Genomic DNA, 14,060 nt, shown 5'->3' on the forward strand with positions numbered 1-14,060 from the left:
CCACATGAGATTACATTGTTTATTCGTGACAATGCATAATAGAGAATATACATTTAGAAATAATGTAAAATGCTATAAAAATTGTGACGCCGTTGCAAAGACTAGTTCTATACGGAGAGATAAAAGAATTAAAAGGTTTTGTACTGATCTTACGATATTTGGCCCCTATACTGACCAATTACATCCCAGTTTTATTTATGTAGATTGAAATACTGAAGACGAAAATACACTTTTACAATCGTAGGTACCTACTTCATTTGAGAATCAAACCCACAACTCTATGTTTGCGAAGATATTATAATTAGTTGAAATGGATTCACTTTAATTTCGAATCATAATTGTATGATCATAGCTAAAGTGATATATTTTAACATTTTCGACTTCAATACTAAATAAAACAGCCAGTACATAGGTGAGTTACAAAACAGTGGTTTACAAAACATTTTGTCCTATATCTAGTTTATGTATTATTTTATATTTATGTTCCACATAGACAACACGAAGTACAGTAAACATTCGCTTTTGACTTACTTAAATGATTGTTATTTTAATTATGACTAATGACAGCAATTTTAAGGTTTAAAAAGGTCTTAAAATTTAAATAATTAGTTTCAATGTATAAAGTGAAGGTGGTTGATAAGTATTTGAAATGTAAGCATTAGTTTAACTTTTTAAAAGTTTGAGTTAAATGCTGTAATGAACCGTATTAAAAATCTAACTGAGGCTTACTAGTATATTTTGATTTACCTTACAAAATTAAATCAGTTAATAACTTAAAGTTATATTTAAGAAAACATAAAATCTTAACATATGCATTGACATCTCAATACAATCTAAGATTAAGAAATTGACAAATAATTCGAATGCAAATGAATTAACAGATTATTTATAAATGCACTTTGTTAAAAAACGAACATTTTTGGCCCATTTTAGCAATAGGAGATTTGGAAGTCTATTCATTTGGGGTTACTAAAACTAACTATTGTAAATGATTATAGTTTCTAAAACATTAATATAAAAACTTATAATAATATAATTATAACCAGTTAACATTGAAAATTTAAACAAATAATCAGTTATACACGTAATTTAATAATTATTAACCTGAATAAACAAGATTATAGGTACGCACCTACAATTTTAGCCAATTGCTACATTATTTTAAATATTTGAGTTACAAAAAAGTAATGCTTTATCCTTTCAACTTTATTAGCGTGCCGTGCTTTGTGCCAAAAAATTGAATTGTATAAACATAAGCAAAGATCAAATTAATTTATTTACACAATTCACTATCTTTTCCTAACGTTCAAGCATTTGCCTAACGGGTTCCCCTAACTAATTTAGCAGTAGGTATAGTATGTACCACTTTTCACTGACAAAATAACGTGAAAAGATGGTCTGTCTACCAGAATTCAGAGCACTTTCCTCCGGGAGGGTACTTCAAGTGTACTAATGTCCTCGTGTCCCGACCCTCCGTCTCTTCTGCGAACAAAGAGCTCGTCTAAGCTAAGATGACACGCCCCACTACCACCGCTATTAAGCAATTTAACTGTGTTTCCAAATTAATCTCAATGATGTGTGTCTGCAAACTAGGTGCACACCGAAGAATGATTAAAGGTGAAGGACTATAAAGTCTGAAATCATCAACCCTAATTAGCAAGTTCTTTGATCAACGCTCGATTCGCGAGCACTGGCCAGTATGCTTGAATTAATTTTTTAACACAGCCATAAAAATGCCCTTCACTCAAAACTAGACTTTCTTGAAAATTGGCAGTGAAATAGCTTCTATATCAAAATGAATGAAAAGTAGTCTATAAGAACTACTTTTACCCGTGTGCGGGAAATGGGTGAAGCCACTGGCGGAAGCTAGTTGTGATATAAAAGTACTTACTGCTAATAGAGAAAGTAGAAGTGTGCATGTTTCTCTGCCCCGGATCGCGCTGCTTGAGTCCCGTAGGCGAGCTGTTACCCGATACCGTTAGTTTTAGAGAGGTTATGATTTTAACTTCCCAAAAAGGATGAAGTACTAATTCTGATGCTTTTATCCTTCCCATTTTATAAGCGAATAGTGCTGTACGACATAATATGTAAAAATGAATTGTATAAATAAGGAATATCAAATTGAAATATTTACACAATTCACTTTATTTTCCAAACTTTCATAAATTTTCCTAGCGGGTTCGTCTTAACTAAAGTAATATAGCGGTTTTAATAATTATTACTTTCACAGACGAAATGTGAAAAACACGTCAAAAATTTCACTACGATTTGTCAAGCTTCTATACGTTTCCAAAAAGAATTGTCTCAATGCCTCACGACATAAAACCGCTATGAATTTAAGACGCCATACCATAATATCTAAAATATTCAGGTTAAACATTTAATTTTCTTTTCACAAGCATAATCAACAGGTTTAAAGCGTACTTAACAAAAGTTAAGTTTTTAACTAAGGTCCAAATTCACCGACAATTTAAACGACCGTTTTTCTTAGAACATATAGTTTTAAAGTAAACAGTTGTTTTAAGATAAACGGCCGTTTATATTATTGGTGAACTTGGGCCCGAATGATACGCTTCGTCAGTCTACTTAACTGAAATAAATAACGTAATTCAATGAATATTGTTATTATGTCGTGCCTAATTAACAGTCTATGCTAATGCTTAAGCTTTGGCTCAATATTGAGTAGCTACACATTGGTTCTTAGCTGCTCCAAGCCTTTCAAACTTACTTGTGAACAAACAGGATTTTTTGATAAAAAATAAACTTTATCAAATCAAAAAAGACTGTGGGATACTTAAAAGTACATCCGCCATATTGGATCATGATATTTTATAACCAAAAAGGCTATTAAAAGTCATCACCAGAGGTCTCCACTTCAGTCATTGTTTTGTTATTCTATAATAACAATAATTATTCTGTAGGCAGGTATATTCTACAGCTTTTATACCTATTTGCCCATTAATTGAACGTGAAAATTCCTAAACAGTTGGATTATTAAAACTGCCGTTTATTCTGTCTGTGTACTTGTGCCTTGAATGATTTCTTTCTTCTTCATAAAAGTGGTGATATCAGACCTCTGCTGACGACATATAAAATGAAATAAATAATGTTGTTATATGTATATATGTTCACAAGCAGCGGTGCATGTGGAGTATTGTGGAGGCTCGTCTACCAGAGGCCGGAGGACTTGCCGCCGGGGGGGTTCCGCACGCGAACTGACGTCTTCGTGTCCAGACCCTCTGTCTCTTCTGAAAAGTTAGAAAATTATAAGAGTTTACTTTACGAGTGGTTGAATGGCCATTTAAACCAGTTGTAAGCATTAATACATGGTTATTTGTTGTTACAAATATCATAATCAAAAGACAATTGGGGTTTTATGACATGTAAGAATGCATCATATTTTAGTTAAAAAAAATGAATTATTTAAACTGAACGCTCTATTATTTATTTTTAACCAGTTAACAACCCTCATCAACAGCCTATCATTTTCCCAGCTACATTTAACTTTTACATGAAATAACTGCCTATCTGACCTCAATCCTCCTCAAATTGAATCTGACTCGGGCAACCCAAAATCCTTAGTTAATTAGTTAACTACTTAGGGTAGAGTTTAGCACTTTGCGACTTTGTTGCTGCTGAGTTGGTTCCACTACTTCTTGTTTCCAGCAGAAACACAGGAAGGTCAAGGGTGGGCGTTTTGGGAGCTGTCTTTTGTAAATGTTGCCGTTCAAAAAGTGGTATTTAGCAGGCAAAATAAATGAATGAGGTGGAAAACTCACTGCTGATGGAGAAGGTGGATGTCTGCAGGTTCCTCTGTCCCGGCTCGCGCATCTTGCGGCCCGTGGGGGTGCTGCAGCCCGACACCGACACGCTCTCTACGCTCTTCGTCAGCTGCCCTAGGTCTGCACGAGAATACAACTGTTAGTCTTGGTAGAGTGGAATAGATAACTTTGGAAAATTTATATATATAACTATTTAATTTATGCACGATGAATTGTTTTGTCCCGAAACGTCATCTAACTAGAGAAGGAAAAAAACATTATTCAATATTCAAGAGTGAGATACAATGATATTAGTGTGCCTGAGATGACAGAGGCATATTTTAAGTACCAAAAACAGCATCACAAAATCACCTTGTTGCAACAAAACAAAAAAATAATAGAAAAAAAATACAAATTCAAACCTACCGAACGAAAAACCGTGACAGCAAAATTCAAATAAATACTCAGTAAACAAAACAATCAAGATTCAAAAATATACCCGATAACTTTAGGCCTTCGTAAATTCGGCAAAAAAAATATTCTTGCCAACTTAGGTCTTACCCAGCCAACGACTATAGGTAAACCTAAATAAAATTAGAACACCTTATAATAATCAGACCTTGTGGCCTTGCAGTATTCCAGGTCGGGCAGCAACTATACGACATGATCTTAAGGTCTGCAAGAGAAATGTTAAGTTAGATCGGAATCTGCCGGCTGAAGCATTTTCAAGCTTTTAGCACGGATTCCAATACTTAGGACAGCGATAAGCTAGCTTTTCATATGTACTGATAAAACTATAATGTAGGAATGTTTTATTTTTTTCTTAATAGTAGGGGTATTTCACAGAATTGAAGTTATAGCTTCCCTCATATTTATTAAATTATTTTTTTAGGGTCCCGTATACAAAGGGAAAATCGGGACCTCATTATAAGACTTCGCTGTCCGACTTTTTATCTAAGTAATAAAGGAGTATGTTTGTGATTATTCAGTGAAATACCCATGTATAAAATTAATTCAGTGTCTGCAGGAAAAATGTCTAAATTAAATAAACAAAAATAATGTTGTAAGGTATTTACAATAATCGTTTTGCTGCCCGCCTTTCATTAGACCTACGACAAGTGGTATACAGTTTAGCCTAGCTTAGCTAAGACAGTGTATCTAAATTAAAGCACGCTTACGTGGTTGCTAGCAGATGTATAAGTTAGCGTCAAAAGTATTTATTATGTATTTATGTAGTCAGAAAAATCATAGATCAATTTCCAGTCGTTTCTCGTAGTCTGGTGGAATGGCAATCCAGTGAAAGGTTGAAACATATGATTACCTCAGGTAAAATATCAATAAACCATGATATACATTTGAATTTTTCTCTACCAGTCGAAACACAAGTTCAACACTTTTGACTCATGAAGCGTTTTCTAAAGCACGTGAAAGCATGCGTTTGCAAGCGTGTTACACCCACAAGGCGTCATCTGTGAATGTATTTTATTAACACCTAGAACTAAACAACTATGTACTTATAACTAAAGGCCCATTATACTGTATGTCATACGGTATCGTCAATTTACTATTGCTTTGCATTATTTCATAAAACAAACATAACTGCATCGTTGTAATACTGTTTTGATTATATTAAAGTAGACTTTTTAAACTTGTAGATTATCCGAATAGTTTTTATTTATCATAGTCATGGTTCTTAAAACGAGGTTCATAAAATAGTGATCGAGAAAACATACGACCATTATTATATAACACCTTTTCTATTATCTTTTAATTATATTCTTATAGTAATTGACAATAACGTAAAGACTCATGCAAGACTATGCATCTAATATGTCATCTACTGTTATGGGTTTCACATACCCGGGGAAGGAGTGCCGTTAGTGACTCGAGTGGGTGTGTCCAGGTATTCAGGTCTGTGCTGCACTTCCTCGTGGTGGTTGTTCATCTCGCCGTACACGATGGGAGCGTCTACCGGAGTCTTCAGGAATTTGCCGAAACCTGTTAGAATACAAAATATTAGGTTATGAAAAATAGTATATAATGTAGAAGTATCTTCTTCTATACGCAAAAGCTAATAAAAAATACTAAGGTCTAAGTCCACCGGCAATGTAAATGTCCGTTTAGCTGTTTATTTTAAATAGTAGCGAAAATTCACAGTCACTGATGTCAACATAAATATCAGTGTTCTTGGGCTAATCAAAAACATTATATAAACCCGCTTTGATTCATAAATGGTAACACAATAGTACATGCTTTTCTATGCCATCAGTATGTAACAAATTAAATATTTTAAAATAGCTTTACCTTCAACAACTCTAAGTTCTCCGTCGTCGAGACACACGCGACCATTCACGATCACATACTGAGGGCTGCCCACAACGTGTTGGCCCTGGAATTGTAGGAAAAGCTTTAGTTAGATGATGGTAAACATTACATTAATTTATGATTTTATTACAATCCCTTATGATTTTGCCAACATCTACACCGATAACTCTGACCATCAAAATCCGAAAATGATAAAGTATCTGTTACGGCTACACCGATTAAGAAGAAACTAAGAGCTTTTGACCACGGCACGATTTTAAACTGACCGCCGTGCTACATACAGTGAATGTACCATACATTTTTGTAGCAGAAGAAAGTGTGGCTAAAGGATTAAGTTCGGGAACAAGACTGTCAAGCTTGGGGTCTCAGATGACGATGTATTTCCTTCAAAGGACTAAAACAGAGGGAAATAACTAGTAACAAATATTATTTCTTACCTCAAAAATATTAAAGTTAACAGCCTGCTTATGTGTAGCAGCAGAGATGGTTCTCTCAAGCTTGGGGTCCCAGATGACGATGTCAGCATCACTGTTGAGTGCCACGCGTCCCTTTTGTGGCCAGATGTTGAAGATCTTGGCAGCATTGGAGCTGGTTACCGCTACGAAGCGGCATGGGTCCATAATACCTATAATTGGGGAATTACATTAAAATGTACATATCTTTTTGGGGATTACCTAGCATTTGAAAAATTTAAAAACTATCCCCTCAAACTTATTTAGTTTCGCTCATTAGTTTCAGATTGTCCTATTTCAAATTATTTACGTCACTGGTTTTAACAACTTAAAATTGAATTAATAAAACAGCGTCATCTATTGACTAACGCTCAGCAGTTGTTAAATAGTTTCGCTTGACTGTAATAACTATTGTACATTCTAATTATCCGCTTGTTTTTTCAGCGTCAGCGCTTTATTCGTACGGTAGGTACGTGTGAAAGCGCTGATTTTGTGACTACTGTTGACCCTTATATTAAATGTTAAAAAAAGTAATAATCACCAGTGTTAACAGCATTCTGCCACAAGACAGCCATGCGGTCCTCCACGCCGTTGACTCCGTTGGGGATTTTAGCAAAGTTATCCTTGCCAAGCTCCTTGTCTTTCTCATGGAAGGTGCAGTTGTCGCTGCCTATCAGCTGCAGGTGGTCGCTGAAATTAACGGTGACGAGAACGTTATGTAAGTGTTTAATTATATACTAGTTTGTGCCAGTGGTTTCACCCGCTTTCTGAAAGAATTACCCCAGGATGATTATCATCAGCCTCTATATAGTCTTAACCTTACTGCTGGACATAGGATTCTCTCACACGGTTTTCCGTGTCCTTTTGGATTGAGCGTTAATCCCACGCTTGCTCAATGCGGGTTCGTGATTTTAGACTTTTATAACCAAGGTTTCCTCCAGAGGTTTTCCTTCATTGTTTATCAGCATATCTAAAAGAACATTCAAATTTAGAAGAGTTGCATTAGCGCTTGCTTGATCTGGAACCGAACCCATCTAATATTGAAAGGTTGCTAGGCTACCACGACTTTTATAGGTGACTTTGTATCCGGATAAAGAGATTCTTTGGAACGCGGGTGGAATTACTGACGGAATCTAGATTTTTTCTTCCCTTGCAAAGTTATTTGGGGGCTTTTTATAGGTAAATACAAAAGCTAGAAATAATACTTACTCAGCAAGCGCCTCGCACATAGCCCTGGGTGTGTCGGGGTCGGGGCGCAGCGGCGGCGACAGCACGTGCGCCGCCGCGTGACGGAAGCATGCGTTGCGGTAGTGGCTGCCTGCATACAGACAGACAAGGTGGTAAATAACGGAAAATATTTCTGGAGATATTGGTATTGACACTACATTATCACCAGGGGCACATTTAACCCTTAAAGAGGTTGTGGACACATCGTGGCTGGAAATTCACATCATTTACGTTTATTAAATTCAGGTACTTAAAGGAGTACAAGGAAGTACCTTACCTACATACGGGAGTAATTAGTTGCACTACATAAGAAAATACACAAACGGATTATGCAATTAAACTCTTATGTACTCCACCTATGTACCTATAAAGGATACCAACTCCCTTATGTACATCTGAATATACTCCCTCTATGTAGGTATGGTCCTCTTATGTAGGAACTCCCAATATTTTCATATTCCTCTATGTACCCACTCCAAATAAAGCCCATATGATGGTATGTGGTACTAACCATCAGTCCCGACGGTAGCAGCGAGGGTTTCTCCGAAGAGTGCTTGTCGTTGCTTCCCGCGCGCCAGCTGCAGGTAGCGGACTGCGCTCTTCGACATCATGTGAACGATGTATAGAGGACAGTTCGCCTGGAAAATTAGACAAGGATATTTAATACATAATTGTAAACGTATGATAGTCAGTGCTAAAAGTAAGACCTAAGAAGAGGAAATTATCAAAAACCGCGAAACTCCATATATGTATTGAACTACGGCACGTTGAAAAAAAAAAGTAGGTAAGTTGATTAAAAAAGTTTAAGGATTAATAAATTAATAACCTTGGGCCGATGAGCACATAAACGAAAATTTTTAGGGTTCCGTACTCAAGGAGTGAAAAGCACCCATGGTGCTCAATAGTCAGACAGTTGAAATTCACAGATGGTGTATTTTTTTGCCGTGTATCAACAAAGATATTGAAAACTGGAACTCTTCGTGCGCTAGTCCAACTTGCATTTGGACAGTATTTAAGTTCCCTATCACTAAAATAACAATCTAACCTGGTTAGCGATAACACAGGCCCTGTTGACAGCCTCCCCTTCCACCTCCTCATCTCGCGACAGCTGGTGACCCTCGGGACCCGTCAGACCCTTGGCAAGTAACTTCTCAGTGTTACGGGCGATTATGTGACCGTTTTCCGCATGGACCTGAAAGAAAGTTTTTTTTTAAATTATATTGGGTAAGCATTTATTATATTAGTATTTTACCAATTAAACCATATGTTAGGGCGAATGTTAGGATTTGTCGCAAGAATTTTAGATAATACAGTATACATATAAGTTCTTACTAGATTTTAAGGTAGAGGACGTTAAATCTAACTTATAAAGAATGCTTGGACTTGGAAAATATAAAGAGGAAATAAAGTTATACAGAATAAGTGCAGCCTAGGTTAGACGATTTGCACACTTAAATAACCTAATTATATCTAAAAATACTTAAGTATATTCACTCGATGAAAATATAACATCTTCATACATTATATATGAAGATTACATTACATATTGAGTCTAACAGCTTGAATTGAGTCTAAGCTATTCTCGTTTAAACTAAACTCGACAATTCAATAACAAACAATAAATCAATTCATATCTAAGCCCATTCATTGAACACCGTCACAACATCTTTATAAAGACATACAATAAGTCATCTTCCTAACCAGACAAGTGTTAGACCATAATAATTTCCTACCTACCCATTGTATTTCTTTATAGAATGCTATAACTACAGAAGTAATTGAACCGTGCGTCCTGCTGGGGACAAGCAACGCCAATGCGATCCGAAGCGAATTATACGCAGACGTAACGTCACTTACGGTCGTTTCCTATATTATATCTATCGCCTGTTTTGGTTACCAGAGATAGGAATTTGACGGTACTTGTATGTAGCTAATGTGGAACGGCCTTTTGGCCTTCAAAGAAAATCGACTGTTTGTTGTTTTCGCGTCGCTTTGTGCTCACATAGGACGCAAGGAGTTAAGCTATGATTCATATTAGTACGTTTTGATCTACAGCAGATGGCAATGATGCTCTAGAGTTCAAACACCTGTGATATCATTGTACTAGGTTGTTAGGGTGCTTACATAAAGAAACAGGTTGCCGGTACAGACAAACCTGTACGGGTAGGTACCGATCAGTGCAGGTAAAATATTCTAAAGAAACAGGTAAACAGGTAACCTGTTTCTTTATAAGTGAGTCAATAGGATTGTATTGAAATATTTTACCTGCACTGATCGGTACCTACCCGTACAGGTTTGTCTGTACCGGCAACCTGTTTCTTTATGTAAGCACCCTTATTCTTAACAGAAGGATGGGAAGACATTATCTTAGAAGGATGTTAGTGCTAAGGGCATATTGAAAACTTTATTTGATAAAGATAAAGAAGCAGGAAATGGATTCTATATTAAGACGATTTAAATCCAAAGAACCTGATAAATGAACTGAAACCTATTATATCCAAATTATCTTCCAAATTAATTTATTATTTGATGGGTAAATTGAATTGAGAAATTATTTAAATTTGCAGGTTTTGTGGCACATACATTTTAGCAGTTTGCATATGTTATAATTTTTTTATTATGTAGTTGGAATCTTACCTGGGGCAAAGCCCTAAGTTCAGCACAGGCTTCCATAGCACAATACAGGTCATAGTCATCCAGCATCCACGCGTCCTTATATGCCATGAACATCTTGAAGGAGTTGACTCCGTACTGCTCTGAAGTCAACTGCTGCATCTCCTTCTTGACGGCGGGAGACCACCAGGTCACTCCTACGTGGAGAGCGTAGTCACAGCATACCTTGGAAAAAGAGGGAGAGAATATGTTTAGTATTTTTGAGCTAAGTATTTTCTTACTGCTGATATTTGTAGAGTATTTCTTCAGTCACATCTATTCTAATTTATAAAGATGAAGAGTTTGTTTGTATATTCCCATGGGCGCGCTAATCTCAAGAATCATTCCACGGGACATGAGTGAAAACGGTGGAGAAAGCTCGTATTCAGATAAGACAGCAATTCGACTTCTCCAAAGAGCATTATCGCAATAACAGATATACATAGGTACTCTTTTTGGCACGCAGTAATCATCGCTTCGTTTGTCAACAACTTTGATAAGTGCAGTTTAACTATGTTTATTTTACAAGAATAAGATGGACACATACCTTATTGTCAGCTTTCTCCCTCCAGTTATTGTACGCCTCCAGCAAAGACTGGCCCTTCTGGGGCAGCACAAAGTCAACTAGAAAGTAGAGAAAAAAACATGTTAATATGGGAGAGAATAATATTCACTTCTGCGATTTTCGTGGAAACGTCTTGAGGAAAGCTGGACTTTTAAGTCTGAAATTGCTCAATGCTCTGTGAGACTATGACTAACGCTCATATTTTCGTATGAGATGAGATCTGGAAGTGGGACAATCAATAAAAAGGCTGCTGTGATATTAGCAGACCTACCTCACTGACGCATTTTTCTGGATGGCATCGATAACATCTTCATTCCTTAGGTGTAACTTTAGTAGATTTTAGTATAGCCACAATTCTCATTATCGCAACTCTAGTACCCAAAAGGCGCCCATCATCTCCAAGTATGTGTAAGAGTCAATGCCTCCTGGCATCAAGATAGCCCATGTTCATCTAAGATTTTGAAGTAAACTGAAGTCTTGACATAATACTCACTGACACACGTTGTTCCACCAGCGATCGCCGCCCTAGTCCCCTTGTAGAAGTCATCAGCAGACTTGGCGCCCATCATCTCGAGTTCGAAGTGCGTGTGAGGGTCGATACCTCCTGGCATCACCAGCTTGCCGGTAGCATCGATGGTCCTGGTACCTCCAGGGATGATGAGGTTGCGGCCGATTTGTCTGGAGAGAGAAGTGATGGTGATAAGTTTTTTGATGATTTCTTTGATAGAAGAACTTTTGGTATATGCTAGGTTCATGGTCAATATTGTGACTTTCACAGCAGTTTTTTTTTACGTATGCTATATTTTAAGGCAATTAAGATTAATACATAGCTCTCCTTATCATGAACTATATTTGTGGCTACGAGAATATATCGAAGATAGCATCATCTTAATTTACAATAATATGCAAAAAGCTAATAGTTTGATAAATATCTCTCTCATATCAAACAGGTTACTTCATTTTTAAGTCTCGGGCAGACGACGAATAAACTCGAATAAACTGAATAGGATAGATCTATGGATCTCAGGTAACAAATAACCATGTTTTGCCAAATATTTGTAAAAAAATAACTGCTGACTCATTCACACCAGACACGATTTATCTATTTAAGACCCACATTAAATAATACAAAGCAATCTTATTTAGGCAGTTAACTATATTGCGTTTAATAAGGTTAAGAATCTATTGACCCGGTGTTTTTCAATTGATGCGGGAACCATTTAGTTAAGTATATCGTTTATTGATTCTGATTTAACGTTAATGGACCATTTGATTTATGATGTGAAATATTTTATTACTCAATGCACTTTTGTATTATTATTTACTTAACTATTTCTGGTAATTAAATATTTGTTGGTGCATTGCTTTTTTTATAATTTTCTATCTCCATGTGTAATTTCGCATTTATCATTATTTTAGTATAAGTACTTTATATTAAGCTACTATAATTAATTTATTATCTAATTAATTTCCATATATTGGTGACCTATAAATTTATTAGCATTTACTATTTATAAATACGAAACTGGTCCAACGGACCGAATTACATTTGCATAAAACAAAAGCTGAGCATCCAGAAATACTTTGAAATGAATACCTACTGTCTTTTATTTTCTCACGATCCACGACTATACCTCTACAAATTCTATAACTTCATTTAGGGATCTTAAGAAAATCTTGCATTATTTCTGTAAAAGCTCCTAGTATGTACCTTTGACTACAAATATGTTACTCAAAATATTTCAGGTTATTTTTAGGAACAGCAGAAGACACGATTGAAATACCAAATTAATCTTAACAAGAAATATTTTATTAGATGAAGGCGTAGATTTACTGGCGACCTTGCAATATGCCACTAATATATCATGCACTCAAAAAAAAAACATTTAAAATTCCGCACGCGTCTTCAGCCGGCGAAACGTCGACATTATCAACTAAGTAAATAAATCATTCATGTATGTAAATATAGTTTGTTATGTAACAAATTAAGATAGCACTGGCCACCCAATATGGCGGTGTCGCGGATGTCGCCTCGTTACCGCATTAGTAACTTCCTGAGTGCGCACACGCATTCGAATGTAGCCAACGGAACGCGTCTGCGTTCGCAATTCAAACGTTCGAATTTGACACTTCCCTAACGGCTTCCAACAGTTTTTGTAATGGCGGTAGTCGTTTCTTGTTTGATTGATGGGATTTCTTTCTATATTGAGTTTAGAAGAACTTATTCCTTATAATTAATTGATATTTTTCTGAAGTTTAAAGCTCCAGGATTAGAGAACGCCCTTTTCTATTAAAAGCTATTCTAATGGACCAAGGATGAAAAGCTGTTGCTTGGTGGTCGCTCGTTGTAACCAAACGAAATTCAATTTTACGGATCATTAAATTCGATCTTATTTGGGCAGAAAAAATGTTTGATTTATCTACTGCTTTGAGTTTTCATCCGATTCTAGAAAGGAAAACAGTTCGATGACTTTAAGAATTTGAGCCTTTTTGGTATCTTGAAATAGGTACCTTCGAAGACGTCGATGACATCAGTGCCATGAAGGAAATATTATGAAGAAAAATAGAATAACTCATAGAACTAAAACCTCTAGAAATATGTACAAATGTAACAATTAATTTCCAAATGCCTTCAGAAAATAGTTTTCTATTTTAGTACACTCAGGATGTCCTTGTTCGATGGATATCGCATGAATGAACTAGGTAACCGTTTTCTGCCCATTGAACAAGGATCCTGTGAAGTGACCTCGTAAATGGGCTCAAATTGTACCTACACTTAAACGGTTTCTGAAACCTCTGGGGATTAATTAACACCATGCAACAGAACCGGTTTATCAGTTCTATTTTAATGATGGGAGTAAATAATTCCAAAATCGATGGGATCCAGCAAGTATATTTTCTGCACCCAAAGGGGTCACTGGCGCCATCATTTTGCAGTGTTAAAAAGAAAAATGTTTTATGGTCCAAATTAAATACACTGTTTTGTTTGTTGTCGAAATAAAAAGTTATACTTCACACGGGAATGTTGCTTCAATTATTTTTCAATGCAATTAAAACACTTTCATTCCTATTGTTATG

General features: G+C 36.0%; 1 protein-coding gene across 3 annotated transcripts in view; it reads right to left on the minus strand.

The window, feature by feature from the left end:
- Window positions 1-5: 5 nt before the first annotated feature.
- The window catches only part of LOC110372642 (dihydropyrimidinase), a 52,460-nt gene continuing 38,405 nt past the window's right edge, over window positions 6-14,060 (minus strand). For 2 of the 3 annotated variants that reach the window (XM_049849517.2, XM_049849516.2), the window contains exons 3-17: window positions 11,476-11,660; window positions 10,965-11,041; window positions 10,403-10,603; window positions 8,811-8,957; window positions 8,277-8,403; window positions 7,748-7,856; window positions 7,080-7,228; window positions 6,524-6,711; window positions 6,066-6,150; window positions 5,622-5,759; window positions 4,381-4,437; window positions 3,780-3,902; window positions 3,173-3,248; window positions 1,892-1,962; window positions 6-1,482 (exon numbers count right to left, since the gene is read on the minus strand). In XM_049849517.2, the coding sequence (XP_049705474.2) occupies window positions 1,403-1,482; window positions 1,892-1,962; window positions 3,173-3,248; window positions 3,780-3,902; window positions 4,381-4,437; window positions 5,622-5,759; window positions 6,066-6,150; window positions 6,524-6,711; window positions 7,080-7,228; window positions 7,748-7,856; window positions 8,277-8,403; window positions 8,811-8,957; window positions 10,403-10,603; window positions 10,965-11,041; window positions 11,476-11,660 (1,813 nt within the window). In that variant the 3' untranslated portion in view covers window positions 6-1,402. The remainder of the gene's footprint in view (window positions 1,483-1,891; window positions 1,963-3,172; window positions 3,249-3,779; window positions 3,903-4,380; window positions 4,438-5,621; window positions 5,760-6,065; window positions 6,151-6,523; window positions 6,712-7,079; window positions 7,229-7,747; window positions 7,857-8,276; window positions 8,404-8,810; window positions 8,958-10,402; window positions 10,604-10,964; window positions 11,042-11,475; window positions 11,661-14,060) is intronic. The other variant, XM_049849518.2, reaches the window with a different exon arrangement.

The sequence above is a fragment of the Helicoverpa armigera genome, chromosome 26 (genome assembly GCF_030705265.1).
Source record: "Helicoverpa armigera isolate CAAS_96S chromosome 26, ASM3070526v1, whole genome shotgun sequence".
NCBI lineage: Eukaryota > Metazoa > Arthropoda > Insecta > Lepidoptera > Noctuidae > Helicoverpa > Helicoverpa armigera.